Raw genomic sequence first — 15,942 nt, 5'->3', positions numbered from 1 at the left:
AGAGGTGCAGCTGGCTGGGGTCAGTGGATGTGGGCTTTGGCAGCAGCAGAGGCAGTGTCAATACCTTGGTGTTTGAGTATCAAACAAAAAGGGAATCGAATACCTTGGTTCCCTTTTACTACCCAAGGCTCTTAGTCTACAGGAGGGTGCTCTTTGCCCTGCTGCCACATCTGCTCCATGCTCCTTTGGTCCACTTGGGAACATGGATTAGGTTATGTGATGAGCTGTGGGCCTGCTCAGTTGGTCACAGCCAGGTGGGAAATGTGAGAGGAGTTTTCAGCCCTTACATCTCCCTGGAAATAATGTAGCTAACAGATGAATGCTGCAAATCTTTCTCATGGTTTGGCCTAGGTGGTTATGCTTGTCTTTATTTATTACTCTTGAACCTTTTGAAGATACTGGATAAACGTATCAGTTCTAGAACATTTTAACATGTGCACAGTAAAATCTCTGAGAAGGAAATAGCTTAATTGAAAGACTTGGAATAGAATATCTTCTCTTTGCTGTCTCTGTTGCTGTCTTATAAGTAATTACTGTGTACAGTGTGTGAGTGGGAAGGGACTAGAAATGTCTGTGCTAGATATTCTTCTCTGTTCTTTCATTACCTGATTTGAAATAAAAATTGATCTAACTCTCTCTGCCTCCAACAGCTGTAGGATTTGGAATGGATCCTGACTTACAAATTGATATCATCACAGAGCTGGATCTGGTGAATACAACCCTGGGGGTAACACAAGTGTCAGGACTGCACAATGCCAGCAAAGCCTTCTTATTCCAAGGTGAGAGAAATATCCTCAGCTTTCTTATCTTGCCTCTGTCTGCATGAACTCAGGACAGCTTTGATGCTTAAGGAGTTCCCTGTAATGGTGGCCTTACCTAACTATTGCTTTCTTTTATTTCTGTTTCTTGGAATTAGTTCTTGAAATACAGATGCTATTTTTTGTGTGTGTGCTGTCAGGTAGTTGCAAGGGAATTTTGGGTATGTTTTCAATACTCCATGATACTTATTTCTCACTAAATATGTCAGAGTGGTTTCAATGGATGGGCTGGTGGGATTTTCTTCTCTGTGATCTTATACATGCAGAGACACACACAGCTAAAGCTGTGTAACTATGAGAAGGCATTTCATGTGTTAACACTGATTGGTAATGGAGCAAATCTTTCATCAACTCTGTGAAAACTGCTAAGGGGGCCAAAGAGGATGCTTCTGTATTTAAGTATCAAGGGCAAGATAAGGCACTTTGTGGTTTTTTCCTCCTTCATTAAGTATTCTAACACAAAGTTTGTGAAGTGTTTGAAAATTATGGGGTGTTTTTAGTATTTTTACTGAGTGAGATTCTGGATGTAGTTTTACAATGTATTTAGGTAAGGTCTAGATTAAGGGACAGTGTCCCAGCGGGTGGAAGCACTGAGTTGCTACCATGTGCTAATTAGGCAGGAAAGACATTTATATGATTTGAGATTAACATGTGAATTAAAGCACTATTGGAAACATTTTTATTGTGAAGGCTTCCTGTTTTTTTTTTTTGTTTTGTTTTGTTTTTTTTTTTTTTAATTTGGTTTAGTCAATGTTGAAGACCCTTTTTCTTATCTGTCTTCTGTAGCTGTTTTTAGAGGCAGATGATTATGATCTCATTCAGTTCTGGACCTGCAGTGCTGGCCGACTCTGCTGTAAATAACAAGGGAAGTGGGTCTGCAATCTTGGTTCATTCTTTATCTGGCCAAGGCCAGTTCAGGAGTCAGAGCAGAGCTGCTTCTGGAGACAACCTCAGAATTTGTTTTCTGTCTTTTATGATACAACAAATAGCTTAATTTTCACTGATTCCCAAATTAGTGTCCAGAAGAGCAGCATTGATTATTTTCATTTAAAGATATCAGTTTTTTTTCTCTTGATACCCTGAGTCCAGGTTTGTGTATTATGGACAAATAATGCATTATAGTCAATCCTCTGAGGACTGCAGTGGCCTAAATTTGTTAATCATTCCAATTGCTATTCCATGCAGTTAATTGCAACCCCACTGATGAGTGCAATGTGAGTTGTGGTGAGTTTTCACAGACTGGGGGTCAGAGCTGTAGGGAAGAAGTCTGAGATGTGTTTGTCAGGACTTGGATTGAGACCACTGATACTGAAAGTAACTTTGAAAGGTTAATGGTGAAGATGTTTTGGATATTCTGTTCTTTTCTCCATCTGTAGTTTGGGAACTTAGGACTTGTATAAGAAAGGTGGAACTTAGAAAATCCATATGAATGGATGAGCTGAAGGATAGATGCTCATGGGAAGCAATAAACAAACATTCACACTATGAAATGAATAAATAGTTTGAAGACTTAGTTAGGTACATAAAGCTTTTTTTTTAATTCCCAGAACAGAAATGCTTTTTGCTAATGCACACAGGAATAGCCCTCTTCTTGAGTAAAGCCTCTAGTGTGAAACTTGTGGAAGGTGGCTCAGGAAAGTTGCTCTCTTCACTAAAGCTCATCAGCCCTTGGGTCATGGGAACACTGAAGGCCTTTGCTGCCAGCTGGGACGGGATCTGGAGCTGCCCTGTTGTCTTCTTCCCTCCTTGCTCCTCTCTGTGACTTGTGAAATGGCAGCAGTGTGTTGGCAGCTGGAGGGATTCCCTTTTACTAGCAGAGGTGACTTTACAGCTACAGCCTGGCTGTGGGCCCTGTCCTTTGGCTGCAGCCAGGAGATACTCACTCAGCTTTGAGTTTTATCTTGCCATACCGTAAAACCAGCATAGAACTTGGAGTGTATGCGAGGTTGCTAGGTCTAAAATAGAAGTAATACTTTATTCCACAGAGATCCACAAAAAACCCTGGTCCAACATTGTGAAAAACGCCAATCACTTGTTCTTAAAATTTTAAAAGTTTAATAGTAATAAAATGGTTATAAAAATAGTAATATAATTAATTAGAGTAATAATAATTTGGACAATTTGAATCAGGACAATATGAGACAATAAAAAAAAAGAGTTATGGGTGGTCCAGGTGCCTTTTCTGGGCAGCACAAGCCCGAAAAAGGACCCACGTTAACAGAGGATTGACCCTTCAAAACAATAACATGTTGCATATTCATACACCTCATCCATGATGCATAAATTCCATTCAAACACAGGATTCTGTCTGGCCAGTGTCAACTTCTTCCTCTGAATCCTGACAGCGCCTTTAAGGCAGGAAGAAGTTCATTTCTTCTGATAAGGGAGCAATAAATTCTCTTTCTCTGAAAGATTCAGGTGTCCTGTGGCTGCTATCTCAGTGTGAGTCCTTTCTTTAAAAAAGTATCCTACGTAGTATAGTTTCTATTTTAACATTTTTTATAACCTAAAACTATATTTACCACATTACTTAAGAGAATTAACACAGTGTTACTTCCTAACACAACACGTATAATATTCATTTCAATATTTGCCAAAAGCCAATCATAAAATACATGCATTTTTCACAAACATGACACTCCCAGAGGAGAGAAGGCCTGGAAGTTAGTGCTGAGTTTCAAAATGACTGTATCCTCTTGGAGCAGCTGTTCCAGGTGGAAGGTGGGGTGCTTTCAGCACAGCTCTGCTCTGCTCAGCCCTCACCACATTTTCACAGTGGCAGTTCTGCCTGCCACCTCTGACAGCATGTATGGGGGCTCTGAGCTTACAGAAAAGCTCCCTGTGGAACATTTTCTGTCTTGTGAGATGAATTTGCTAAAATGGGTATACTGGAGCTGTTCAAACTGAGAGCGTTCTTCTGTGTGTTCCAACAAGTTTGCATCTTGGAGGTAGAGAAATGGTAATTGTTTTCCCCAATCCAGACAGTTTTGTGTCCAGGGTAAGTCCAGGAAAATATGGAATGTTCTCCTAAGCAATTACTTTTTTGTGAATTAAACTATCTGAAAGAGAAAGCTCTGTAAGTTTTGAGCATTCTTGAAATGAAAAAGGGGGATGATATGAAGGTATACACAAAAAAGGGAAAATATTATTTTTAATTTGACTTTTCATCAGTGATAGCTCTCTTATGGTAAATGACATACTGTTTGTTACAGAGTTTCTGGGGAGTGATGTCATGATTTAATTTATCTTAGAGAAGATGCAGAAAGGATTTTCTTTGAAGAGTTGGTGATTTCAGTCAGAGACCATCCCAGTAAAGCTGGTGGAGTATTCTGATTTTTTAATAATATTGGTGTGAACAGCCAAACCTCAGATTTCTGAGCGAAACAGATTTATAGGCTAAGAAACAAATCCAGCTCTGTTGCAAATTGTGTGACAGCGTGGTAGAACCAAAGTGGCAATTGAGAGATGTGGGTTGCCTTTGGGCAAGCAAATCTGTTCCTAATTCAGAAAAGCATAGAAACCTATAATTAAGTGTAGTCGTCTGAGTTGTCCTGCTGGGCATGGGCTTTGATTGTTAGAGTATTTCAGCTGGATTTTTGATTGATCAGTTCCATTATTTGAATTTTTCAGTTCCATTCTCTGTGAAAGGGGGATGAGGAAGTAAAAAACCAGAGCAGTGTAAGTGCTGACAATGTGCATTAGAGGAAATGTAGATGTATAACTCATAATTGCAATTCTGCAAACAGTCTGATTCTTAAAATCCATAACATTCTGGTGTCTTAATTATTTGTCTTTTATTAACTTTCACCCACAAACATGGGAGAGGATGTCTTTGTGGGCAGATGATTTGCTCTGGCATGAAGGGGCAAAGGAGCGTGAGTGGAGATTGTTGATGGGTGCTTTTGGGGAATGGGCACCCAAGACTCTGATGTCTGACCCACATCTTCAGCTAGGAGGCCAGGGGAGTCAAGGAAATGGTTGTGGGGCTGGGTGGAAAATCTGTCTCAAAGAAATATACTGAAAATAGGAATTTTCACCTAATAATGTGCCTTACAATGACATCTGACAAACATGGACTGTAAGACATCTACAAATGGTGTCTTACAGGCATGAGAAATGAACAGGATCAGAACAGGATTATACTGTAAACTGCAGATAATACAATTAATGTAAATAATAAATCCTGTAAATAGTGCATTAAGGAATCCTGAGCTCCCTTGCTGGGGCTCAGTCCTGTTCTCTGTTTCAGATAGCAGAGGACAGGGCTTGTCCTGACTTTGGCTTACCGGGATCTTGAATTCAGTGGCACAGGAAAGCTCTGATGATAACTGAGGCAAAAATAAGGCAAAACTGGTCATCCTGTTTCTAGGTAGACTGAGAGCAGTTTTTAGCCTAGCTGTTTAAGATGTGATTACTTGAACCAGTCTGACTTTTGTTCCATGCTCAGTTTGTGTTGTGGAAATAAGATTTTATTCCTTTTATAACCTGTCAGCTATGCCTATTTCTTTTTAATTCTTCCTGCAACATCTCTTTGGATTTAACAGAGACTTAAAACCTTTATTTACGAAACAGTTCCCTCCCAGCCCTGAAAGTTTATTAAGGCTTTGCTGTTTCCTTTACTGGCAATCTGGCACTATTTTTCAACTTAGCCTTTAAATTAGGAATGGTGTTTTACTACGTGCGCTATGTTTAGCGCTCAGCAAAAGAAACCACTGAGTACACTTCAAAGTCTGGAGATGTGCAGTGCTGTGTTCTTGGCCATTTCTTGCCTTGTGTTACACAGGCCCTGGATGTAAGAGAAACACCTGGCCTGGAGCTGCTGCAGCAGGGTTCAGTCATGCTCCTTATTCCCACCTTGTAGCAGACACTGCTGACTGCTTTTCTGTACACTCGTGGCTCCTACAGCAAAGGTGAAAGAATAACAAGTGTCTTACAGCGTAGAGAAAGGCAATGTTTTTGTGAGAAAAAGAGTGAAACTCATTGAGTTCCTGGGAAAAAAGGAGTGTCCTGCTTCAGGCCAAAAGAGAGATCAAAGCTGCACTTCCAAGGCGGGTGGAGGTGAGTCCCAGGAGACCCTTGAGCTTCCAGAAGAAGTGCACTCCTCTCTGTTGGTGTTTTCCTTCGGTGTTTCACAAATCCTGGCTTTTTTTAGACTAATTCCTCACTTAGAGAGTAGAAGTGTTTCCAGATTCCACTCCAGGAATTTCAGGCAGGTTTTGCAGTGCTGAACTGAAAGAGGTTTGAACGCTGGCCAACTTTGCCATGTTTTAGGCTAGTGGGTAAGAACAACTGCCTAAATTGATCTTGTCATCAGGAGTATAGAGGGGGAATGGGATAAGCATACACCCCTTTTTATCAGGAACAAAATACCTCTGCCTCTGGTGAGACAGTGTTCAGGAAATGCTTCTTGTGCCCTGGCAATGTGTCTGGGGCAGCAGCTCAGCGCTGAGCTGTGCTCACTGAATTCCAGGGCCAGGTGATGGCTGCTGCCTTTGTCCAGCTGTGCTGTGTCACAGACATCCTTTATGGAAAATCCTTTCCTTAGGATTTTTCCTCCTGAGAAACTGAGAGGCCTCAGGAACAAAATGTGAACATTGAGTATTGCTGCTGTGGAATGCAACAGGTGCATCTGGGATTGGTCTCATGTGGTTGTTTCTAAGTAATGGCCAGTCACAGTCAGCTGGCTTGGACTCTGTCTGAGACACAAACCTTTGTTATTTTCTTCCTTTCTGTTCTTAGCTAGCCTTCTGATGAAATCCTTTCTTCTTTTCTTTTAGAATAGTTGTAATGTAATATATATCATAAAATAATAATTCAGCCTTCTGAACCATGGAGTCAGATCCTCGTCTCTTCCCTCATCCTGGGAGCCCTGTGAGCACGGACACAGTGCTGAGCTTCTCACCCTCAGCCTGGGTGCCATGGCCAAGGTTTTAATGCTCTCCAGATGTTGAACTCTGTTGTGGCAGCGTGATGTGCAAGGAGTGTGAGCTGCAGAGCTCAGAACAGAGCCAGGGGCTGGGTGAGAGGGAGCAGAGAGCAGCTCGGGGAGGAAACATGTCATTGCTTTTACTGCAGACCTCCCACCACCTGCCCCAGTGAGCAGGAGAGATAAACTTTCATTTTGGAATTGGGGCATCAGTCCCTCTTTACATGAGATAATGAGACAAGAGTCATTGCTTTTTGTGGGATCTCCTCTGCTACCTCTATAGCAAATATTAAATCTCAGCAGTATTGTTTTTACAGAGCAGAAACCTCACAGCAGCAGAAAAATTACAAAGGCACAGCATGGTGGCTGGAAATCTTAGTTCTGCCTTCAGGTGTCACGGGAGAGAGCAGCTCTGGTAGCTTTACCCATGGTGGTGTATCCAAACATGCCCTCTGGTGGGAACACCAGGGCTCTTGGGCAGCCCCCTCCTTCACCTGCTTTGGGACACTTGGCAAAGCAGCTGATGACCCTTGCACTGTTGGAAAGGAATGGCTATTTTTATTAATTTTTTTTTTTTCACCAGGTATTGCCCACTGTCACTTGGGTTTGTTCTGTGCAGCTGCCCCCCTCCAGCTGGATGAGATTTTATTTTTCCCTTTTAAAATGCATTTTGCCTGAGGTGCTGCTGGCCTGGGCATGGGGCAGGCCAGAACCAGCAGTGTGTCCCCTCACAGAGCTGTCCTGCAGCTCACCAGAGCTTTATCTCTGTGGAAACCCTGCAAGCTCCTTGAACCTGTGAGCTTTCATTTCATTTTTTAAAGGTCAGAGTGAGGTATTTTGCCATTGATGTGCCACTGTGTAGCCCTGCTCTGCTTCCTATAGGGGTGGGTAAATTTGGGGTTTTACCCCATGTTGCCTGTTCTAGGCTTCAAGTGATGGTGGGCAATACCTGGTGAAAAAAAAAAAAAAATTCCTTTCCAGCAGTGCAAGGGTCATGAGTTCATGGAGAGGCAGCTGCCATCAGATAGAAAACCTTTTTATTTGTCAGTAAAAACACCTTGAGGTGTGGATCAGCCTCTTGCCCCAACCTGTGGTAACATTCAGGTGTGGTAGCATTCTGTGCTGCTTTGTTTGGGCTGTTCCTCTTGGCTGTCCCTTCTGAGCAAACTTCTCATCTGGGCATTGCAGAATTGGTGCTTTACCTTCTGAGGGTCCCCCTCTCCCCTGGGCATGGCAGAATTGGTGCTTTACCCTTCTGAGAGTCCCCCTCTCCCATGGGCATTGCAGAATTGGTGCTTTACCTTCTGAGAGTTCCCCTCTCATCTGGGCATGGCAGAATTGGTGCTTTACCCTTCTGAGAGTCCCCCTCTCATCTGGGCATGGCAGAATTGGTGCTTTACCCTTCTGAGAGTCCCCCTCTCCCCTGGGCATGGCAGAATTGGTGCTTTACCCTTCTGAGAGTCCCCCTCTCCCCTGGGCATGGCAGAATTGGTGCTTTACCCTTCTGAGAGTCCCCCTCCCTGGCATGGCAGAATTGTGCTTCCCTCTGAGAGTCCCCTCTCATGGCATGCAGAATTGGTGCTTTACCCTTCTGAGAGTCCCCCATCTCCCCTGGGCATTGCAGAATTGGTGCTTTACCCTTCTGAGAGTCCCCATCTCCCATGGGCATGGCAGAATTGGTGCTTTACCCTTCTGAGAGTCCCCCTCTCTCCTGGGCATGGCAGAATTGGTGCTTTACCCTTGTCTAGGTGTAAAATCTATCCAACATATTGATATGAAGGTATAGCTTGTGAATAATTTCAGAGTTTCTCCTTCAGTATTCTCTTGTTTAAAACACCCCTGCCCCCTGCTTCCAAGCAAGTGTAGACTAAAATAGAAACCTAGTCACATTAAACAACAGTGACCAATTTCTACTTTTACCTTTTTTCCCCTCCCCATCCTGAATGCTGTCATGCTGCCTTCTGTTCCTTGACATTTTTTGGATTTCCCATCATGTCTGTCATGATTAGGAGAGAGTTCTGAGCACATATTGCCTCTGTCCTTGGCAGTTATTTTTGCTTTCCTGGGAGACAATAATTGTGCTGCTTATCTATCTTCATTTGCCACGATGGGAAGTGCAGAGGGGAGGTGGGATAAGTACTTCTGTAGTGTGCTAAAAGCCTTGAATGCTTCTGGCAACCTGTTGACAAAGTCCTGTCATGAAGATAAGCAGAAAAGGAAGAAAAGCCCTTTACTCTTGAATGGGCTGAGAGGGGATGCAGAAATTAGTTTCTGATACTGCTAGTAAGGGTGTTGTACACCATGTGGTGCTTACAGTGAAAGTAACTCGGATAAAAGCAGGACTAACAGTTTGAGTTTCTTGTATCCTCATCAAAATAAGAACACGACAAAAACTCTTTTTCATGCAAAGATTTTGGCAAATGGATACTCTTCAGTCATACCGTCCTGTAATTAGCTCCTTGTTTATTAAACATTGATCAGATGCTGCATTTAGAGAGGGCACAACTGGAGGGAAAAGCACTGCTCAGGAATTGGATTCTTACTGTAGACAGTGAAACAAAGCAGCCTGTTATTGTGTATTTTGACCCCAAGGGTGGTGATATCTTAAACTTTAAACCAATTTTAGTAGAAACTTGTTAATAACTGAGCAAAATATTTACATTCGGCCTACTTGATTACATTACTTCTAAACACAGCTACGTCTTTTGCCTAAAAGGAAGTGGTGTTATTTGAAATTACTTGCACGGGTTTTCTTTTTAAGACTGTGTACCTTAAAGAGGTACACAAAGGCATATACAGCCAGAGCTAATGAATGGACCATTTCCTGTGATGAAAAATCCTGCTGTCTATCAAGAATAAAGATTAGATGCTACTTGAGGCCTCAACCTATGCCAAATTCTACAACAATCCTGCCACCTGTGGTGCAGGTGTATAAATGGTACACAAGGGGGAACATTTTTTTCTGTTATTTTTTCATTTTCACCACATCAATGGCATGAAGTATTCATGTCATACTGTGCTGGTTTTATGGTGTTATATCATGTGATTGTCTTGCCTTTTTTGCCTATTGAAAGATACAGAGTGCATTAGGTTTTTATTTTTTTAATAGAATGGGCAAAAATTGATTTTGGTACCTGATGCCCACTCCAGCATGGGATGATGTCCTTAGTTCCACCTGCATATCTGCTAAAATAGCATGGTTGGTCCTGTAATTCTGATGACAGGGATCTGGGAATCACTCTTTTAGAGCAGTAAGTACAGCAGCTCAGAATTGGGTTTGCTTCCTAAAAGCCTCTCATTGCAGTTCTTCTGTCCCCCATCCTCCCTCCTTTGTGGTAACATTTCTTAAATTGCAGTGGAGCTTGCTGAGGGTCCCCTGTACTGTAAATAGGATGAATTTTACAGGATCACTGCAGCTGCAGGGGCTGTTTCAGAGCCTGCCTTCCCTGGCACATGCAGGTGACTCCTCTTCTGAAGCTGTGAGGTTTCCATGTGGCATCTGTGGGAACAGGCACTCCCAGAGGGGATAAATTTGTGTTGTAAAGCTCAGTTCTGTATTGTGTAGCCCCCTTCTTTTACGTCTTAATTTTCATTTTTAAAGAACTTTTTGTGAACTGGAATGTAACATAAATATATTCAGAACATAAAGATCTTTTTAGAGAGAAACAGATACAAAAACTGGATCTTGGAGTTCAAATGCTTGTTGCTTCTAAGATGGACTGGCTACAGATGACATTCATATCTGCCTCTCTTTCTCTCTCTGTACTTCAGCTCATTGTGAATAATTCTGAAATTTTAAAGCCTCTTCCTGGGGACTGGGAAAATAAAGCCAAGATGTGTGGGAGGAGAGTGGGATTTGTGTGTGCATGTGTCATGATTTTTCGTGGTCTGTGGAGGTCTCCACAGATGCTCATCGTGCTGTTTGGAAAGCCAAGCAGCACAGCCTTAAAACATGACATTTGTAGAATAATTTGATAAATGCTGATGATTTGGAAACCTCATGTGTTGCCTTTATCCCAACCTTCCTTTTCAGGGAACGTACTGACAAGCTGTGGTAGGAGGACACTGCAGTGTTAGTTACAGTGATCTTGTTTGGGAAATGGTGGAAGAAATTTAGGTTTCCTTCAATGGAACTAATTATGGAGCCAGAAAAAAAAAGAGTTTTGCTCATATTTCTCCCATCTTTAAGTCATGTCCTCTGCTTTAGCTTTTTGTTCTCAGGTACTGGCATTGCTTTTAATGTTTTCTGATGTCTTGAATGGCAGCTTTCAGATGGGATTTTCTGCCCACCTTGCCTCGTGCCATCCTAATCGCTCCCAAATGTGATCATTAAAAATAAAAGTAAACATTATTGCTGGTGTTACTGCTGAAGGCAAGAAATGCAGAAGGGGAGGGACACGAGGCAGATCTATTTAAATAAAAGCTTATTTTCAGAAACAAAGGCTTATGGAGAAAAGGGAGCTCTTAGTACCCCAATCACGTTTCCTGTTACGGATGAACCCACAGCAATGGATGCTATCAAAGTTGTCATATTTTATTCATGAGTTGTGGTATGCTTGGGTGAAATAAGAAAAGCAATGGTCCAAATCATAATTATGGTGTAAAAAGATAAAACAGTTATTATTGTGACTTTTTAAAAGAAATTATGAAATCTCTCAAATCATGTAAAACTCCTGGAGAATGACTAAGTATGTTAGTTATTTATGGGTCTTTGTTGTGGGTGTTGTGAAACATTTCACCAATGGCATTTATATTTATTTTGGGAGAAAATATAAATGTGTGCCTGTGTATGTTCCAAGAAACAAAGACATCTAGAATATTGAATATAAACATAAAGAGGCTGACAGCAGAAATTATCCTTCAGTAGAGAAGGGCTCTCACAAATGTATTATGCCTCATGTTATTATCATGCAGTTAATAAATAAAACAGACACCCAGGATTTAATTTGCTTTAGCAATAACATGGAAGTGATTTTTTTTCCTCGGGGTAAGAAAACAAAAGGGAGAATTAGTTCATGAAACATGTGTTGTTTAATGCTTGTATAAATCATTTATAGAGTGTAGAAAACCCCTGAAATCATAACTTTTTAGCAATACATGACCTATGCTTTAAAAGTAATTAAAAAACTGTTTGTGAACCAAGAGAGCACTCCAGCAAATGCTTGCTTCGAACTCCAAGGATAATTTCATTGCTTTTAGTTGGATTATTCATGTGATAAAATGACTGGAAATTAAAAGCTGTGTGTGGGGGTACCCAGGTCTGTTAGCTGCATTAGGATAGTGTAACCTCTCTCCACAGTGAAGAAACAAAGTCAGATTTCTGCTTAGCTGAAACTTCCCTTTTAATGAACTATTTCAAGTAGTATTTTGATTTACACATTTAAGAGTGCAGGTTTTCACCAGGGAGGCAAATTCTAATTTCTGTATGGCTTTGCTGATGTTAGACTGGGATTTTCAACAAAGTCAGAGTAACTTAGCATTCTGCTTGTTTCCTGCTCCTGTGGAAGCTGGATCTTAAAATTTTGTTGAAATGGGTTATTTGTTGACTGTATCTGTTAAATTCATAGTAAACTTAGGAATCATAAAGCACTTCAGAAGTACTTTTGGTTTTTTTTTCCTAAATACTGTTGCCATAAATTTTGACTAGTATTTATTATTACCTGGAAGAAAGAAGAGTGCTAAATGAGAAATCAGAATTATTACCTACCGTTAAAAAATGTAAGTGGATCAGTCTCTCTCTTCTATTAAGCTTATATTTTATTTCTGGATTACATTACAAACACACGTGCAGTTATAATGGGGGGAAATAGGACCAAACCTACAATTAACAGTTTTTTGCAAAACTTATCCCCTGTGTCTGATTTTTTGTTCTAGGGGCTTCTCACCTTCTGGTACCACCTTAAGTTTCCTTTAAACAAAGCAGAATGTATTTTGTTAAGTTTTGGTATATATTTTCATTTTTTTAAAAGTGATCTCTATTATTTTTGTGTGACTTCAAGCATATTTGCAAATGCTTTCTAGAAGGGGAGGAAAAAAATTGTTTAGCTTGCTTTTGCACGAAGCCATATTTTTGAGTGGCTCATTACTTGTGTGTGACATTAGTATTTAATATAATCTTGAAATAGGTCCCTGGAGTGGCCAGTATTCCTCCAGCAAAATGGATAGCACCCTGGGAATGGTTCTTGGCAATTCCTGAATTTTCCCAGTGTTGCTGGTGTAAGTCCACGTTCTTTTTGTTAAAATGTTATTTTCCAGATTGGCAAAGAGCAATCTGTACAGGAACAGTAACCTGATAACCTTATCTAATGTAGGTAAACAGTGGAAAAGTTGATACAATCAGCGACTCCTGAACTAATTAACTGACAACACATGTAATTTGATTAACTCACATGATTTAAGAGCAGATTATGTGCTTTTAGTGATAGTGAACTTCTGGAGCATTTCAACGAAGCGTTTAATTTAAGGGATCAACCATTTGTAAACAGTCTTGATTTCAGCATGAATCCCTTGAGGAAGGAACGGAGCCTTCTTGAGAAGACGAGCTCAGCAGCTGCCTAAAATACTTGAGATAAGGTTCAAGTGCTGCCTTGAGCAGCAGGTGCCGTGCAGCCTCGGCACAGGGGTGGCTGGTGCCGACAGCAGCAGAGCTGCTCCACGGCCCTTGGCTGCCTGCAGGTGTCTGCTGTTGGGCCGTGGCAGCCGCCTGGGGTGTGACAGTGCCAGCCACCAGCTGGGCTTCCAGTGGAGCAGGCTGTGCTTCTCCTCGTGCTGCTGGAGGGCTTCCCTTGCTCTCCTTCCCGTGCTCTCCGTGCTCTCCTTCCCGTGCTCTCCTTCCCTTGCTCTCTTTCCAGTGCTCTCCTTCCAGAGCTTCCCTTGCTCTCCTTCCGATGCTCTCCTTCCAGTGCTTCCCGTGCTCTCCTTCCCGTGCTCTCCTTCCCTTGCTCTCCTTCCAGAGCTTCCCGTGCTCTCCTTCCAGTGCTCTCCTTCCAGTGCTTCCCTTGCTCTCCTTCCAGTGCTTCCCTTGCTCTCCTCCCCTTGCTCTCCTTCCTGTGCTTCCCGTGCTCTCCTTCCCGTGCTTTCCTTGTTCTCCTTCCAGAGCTTCCAGTGCTCTTTCCCGAGCTTCCCTTGCTCTCCTTCCAGTGCTCTCCTCCCCTTGCTCTCCTTCCAGAGCTTCCCTTGCTCTCCTTCCAGAGCTTCCCTTGCTCTCCTTCCAGAGCTTCCCTTGCTCTCCTTCCCGTGCTTCCCTTGCTCTCCTTCCAGAGCTTCCCTTGCTCTCCTTCCAGTGCTCTCCTTCCAGTGCTTCCCTTGCTCTCCTTCCAGTGCTCTCCTTCCAGTGCTTCCCTTGCTCTCCTTCCCCTGCTCTCTTTCCAGTTCTTCCCTTGCTCTCCTTCCCTTGCTCTCCTTCCAGAGCTTCCCTGTGCTCTCCTTCCCTTGCTCTCCTTCCAGAGCTTCCCTTGCTCTCCTTCCAGAGCTTCCCTTGCTCTCCTTCCCGTGCTTCCCTTGCTCTCCTTCCGGAGCTTCCCTTGCTCTCCTTCCAGGCTCTCCTTCCGGAGCTTCCCTTGCTTTTTCTGCCCGTGTGTGTGGAAAAGCCAAGGAGGAAGCCCTGGAGGGAGGAGACCCATGTGCATTTTCTCTATACAGGCTTTGCCACTGTGCTTGCCCAGCCATGTCAGGCACTTTTAGCTGGCTGCTGTCACGGTGATGTTTTATGAAAATCCTTTCACTAGGACTTTTCTCCTGAGAAGCCTCAGAAAAGAAATGTAAACAATAACTATCTGATGGCTGTGGAATGTGGTCTGGAGGTTGCTCACCAACAGGTGCATCTTTGATTGGTTCCATGTGAATTGGTTTTACTTGATGACCAATCCCAGTCCAGCTGTGTCAGGACTCTGGTCAGTCACAGGTTTATTACCATTCCTTTCTAGCCTTCTGATGTCTCCTTTCTCTTTCTTTAGTATAGTTTAATATATAATTTTCTTTTAATATAATATATATAGTAAAAAAAATAATATTAAGCCTTCTGAAACAGGGAGTCAAGATTCTCATCTCTCTCCTCATCCTGGGCACCCTCAAACACCAGCACAGGCTGGGGGTGCAGAAGCACCGGGGGCTGCCTTCACTCTTGGCAAATGCTCATTTCCAGCTCTTGTAGAGTGCTCTGCTCTGCTCCTTCCAGAGCACTCAGCTGCCAGGTGCAGTTTGAAACACTGATAAAGCAAACAAAGGACTTAAGACTCTCTGACATCTACTTAATTAGCATGAGTGTGGTCACTCGAGCTGGTGCTCAAGGCAATTTTCAACAAGTGAAGAGTCTGATACTAAGCCACTAAATCAGCTAAATTAGTGGTTGAGGAGAAACTATGATGTGTTAAGTATTCTCTGTTTGATTTCAGTGACTCAAAATTCTCTTGCTCCTGGCAACTGGAGTTTTAGGGCTGGGTTTGCACTGGCTTACTGAAAGGATTTTTATTTATAGATACATATAATTTTAAATGCTAGGTGAATTTTGTTAGGAGAGACCTATTTGTAAACTAGTTTACAAACATGTATATCAACATGACAGCAATAAATGAGCACGTATAGCCAGGGGTAGTTTTGCATGATGCAAAAAGCAGAGTTTACATTGAATAACACTGTTTCCCCACCTTCTCTAGTGGAACTGCTTTTGCTGTATAGTCATGGGAACTTACCTTTGTGACACTAGCTGTTCACCCTGGTAATTGCTCCATCCTCTAATTTAATGAAAACCCATTAAACCGAAACAATAATTAAAATGAGACATCATCTCTGTAGGAGGCTTGCATATTAAAATCACCAAGCATTTCACTGCAGACGGATCTTATTCTTGAGAAACACTGTTTGAAGCAACACGTAAAAAGTGATTTACAATGAATAATCATAATTTAGGAAGCTGTGCTGTTGAACATGATTTCCTACTGTTTATTACTGACTCTGAGTGGAGCTAGCAAGGCAAAAACATTTACAGTGTCTTTTCATGGTGGCGAGAATGCTCAGAAGCAGAGACGTGCTTATGAGAATACATCATGCCCTCTTTGGTCCTCCCTGGTAGCAGAGTTTTTCAGAGAAGGGGGTGATGTTTTGACCTCTTTCTTTTGGGTTGCTGGCAGGTGAAGCCTTCTATTTTCCTAGCACATCAAGAGAAATTTCTGTGAATTTATCCCCATAGGTCAAACCAAA

General features: G+C 42.2%; 1 protein-coding gene across 2 annotated transcripts in view; it reads left to right on the top strand.

Annotated features, from left to right (window-relative positions):
- The window catches only part of NELL1 (neural EGFL like 1), a 273,003-nt gene that overhangs the window by 3,603 nt on the left and 253,458 nt on the right, over nt 1–15,942 (top strand). For both annotated transcript variants that reach the window (XM_064715789.1, XM_064715788.1), the window contains exon 2: nt 651–779. In XM_064715789.1, coding sequence (XP_064571859.1) covers nt 651–779 — 129 coding nt within the window. The remainder of the gene's footprint in view (nt 1–650; nt 780–15,942) is intronic.

Source organism: Zonotrichia leucophrys, chromosome 5, assembly GCF_028769735.1.
Source record: "Zonotrichia leucophrys gambelii isolate GWCS_2022_RI chromosome 5, RI_Zleu_2.0, whole genome shotgun sequence".
NCBI classification, from domain to species: Eukaryota; Metazoa; Chordata; class Aves; order Passeriformes; family Passerellidae; genus Zonotrichia; species Zonotrichia leucophrys.
This window is presented reverse-complemented; position numbering and strand designations above follow the sequence as displayed.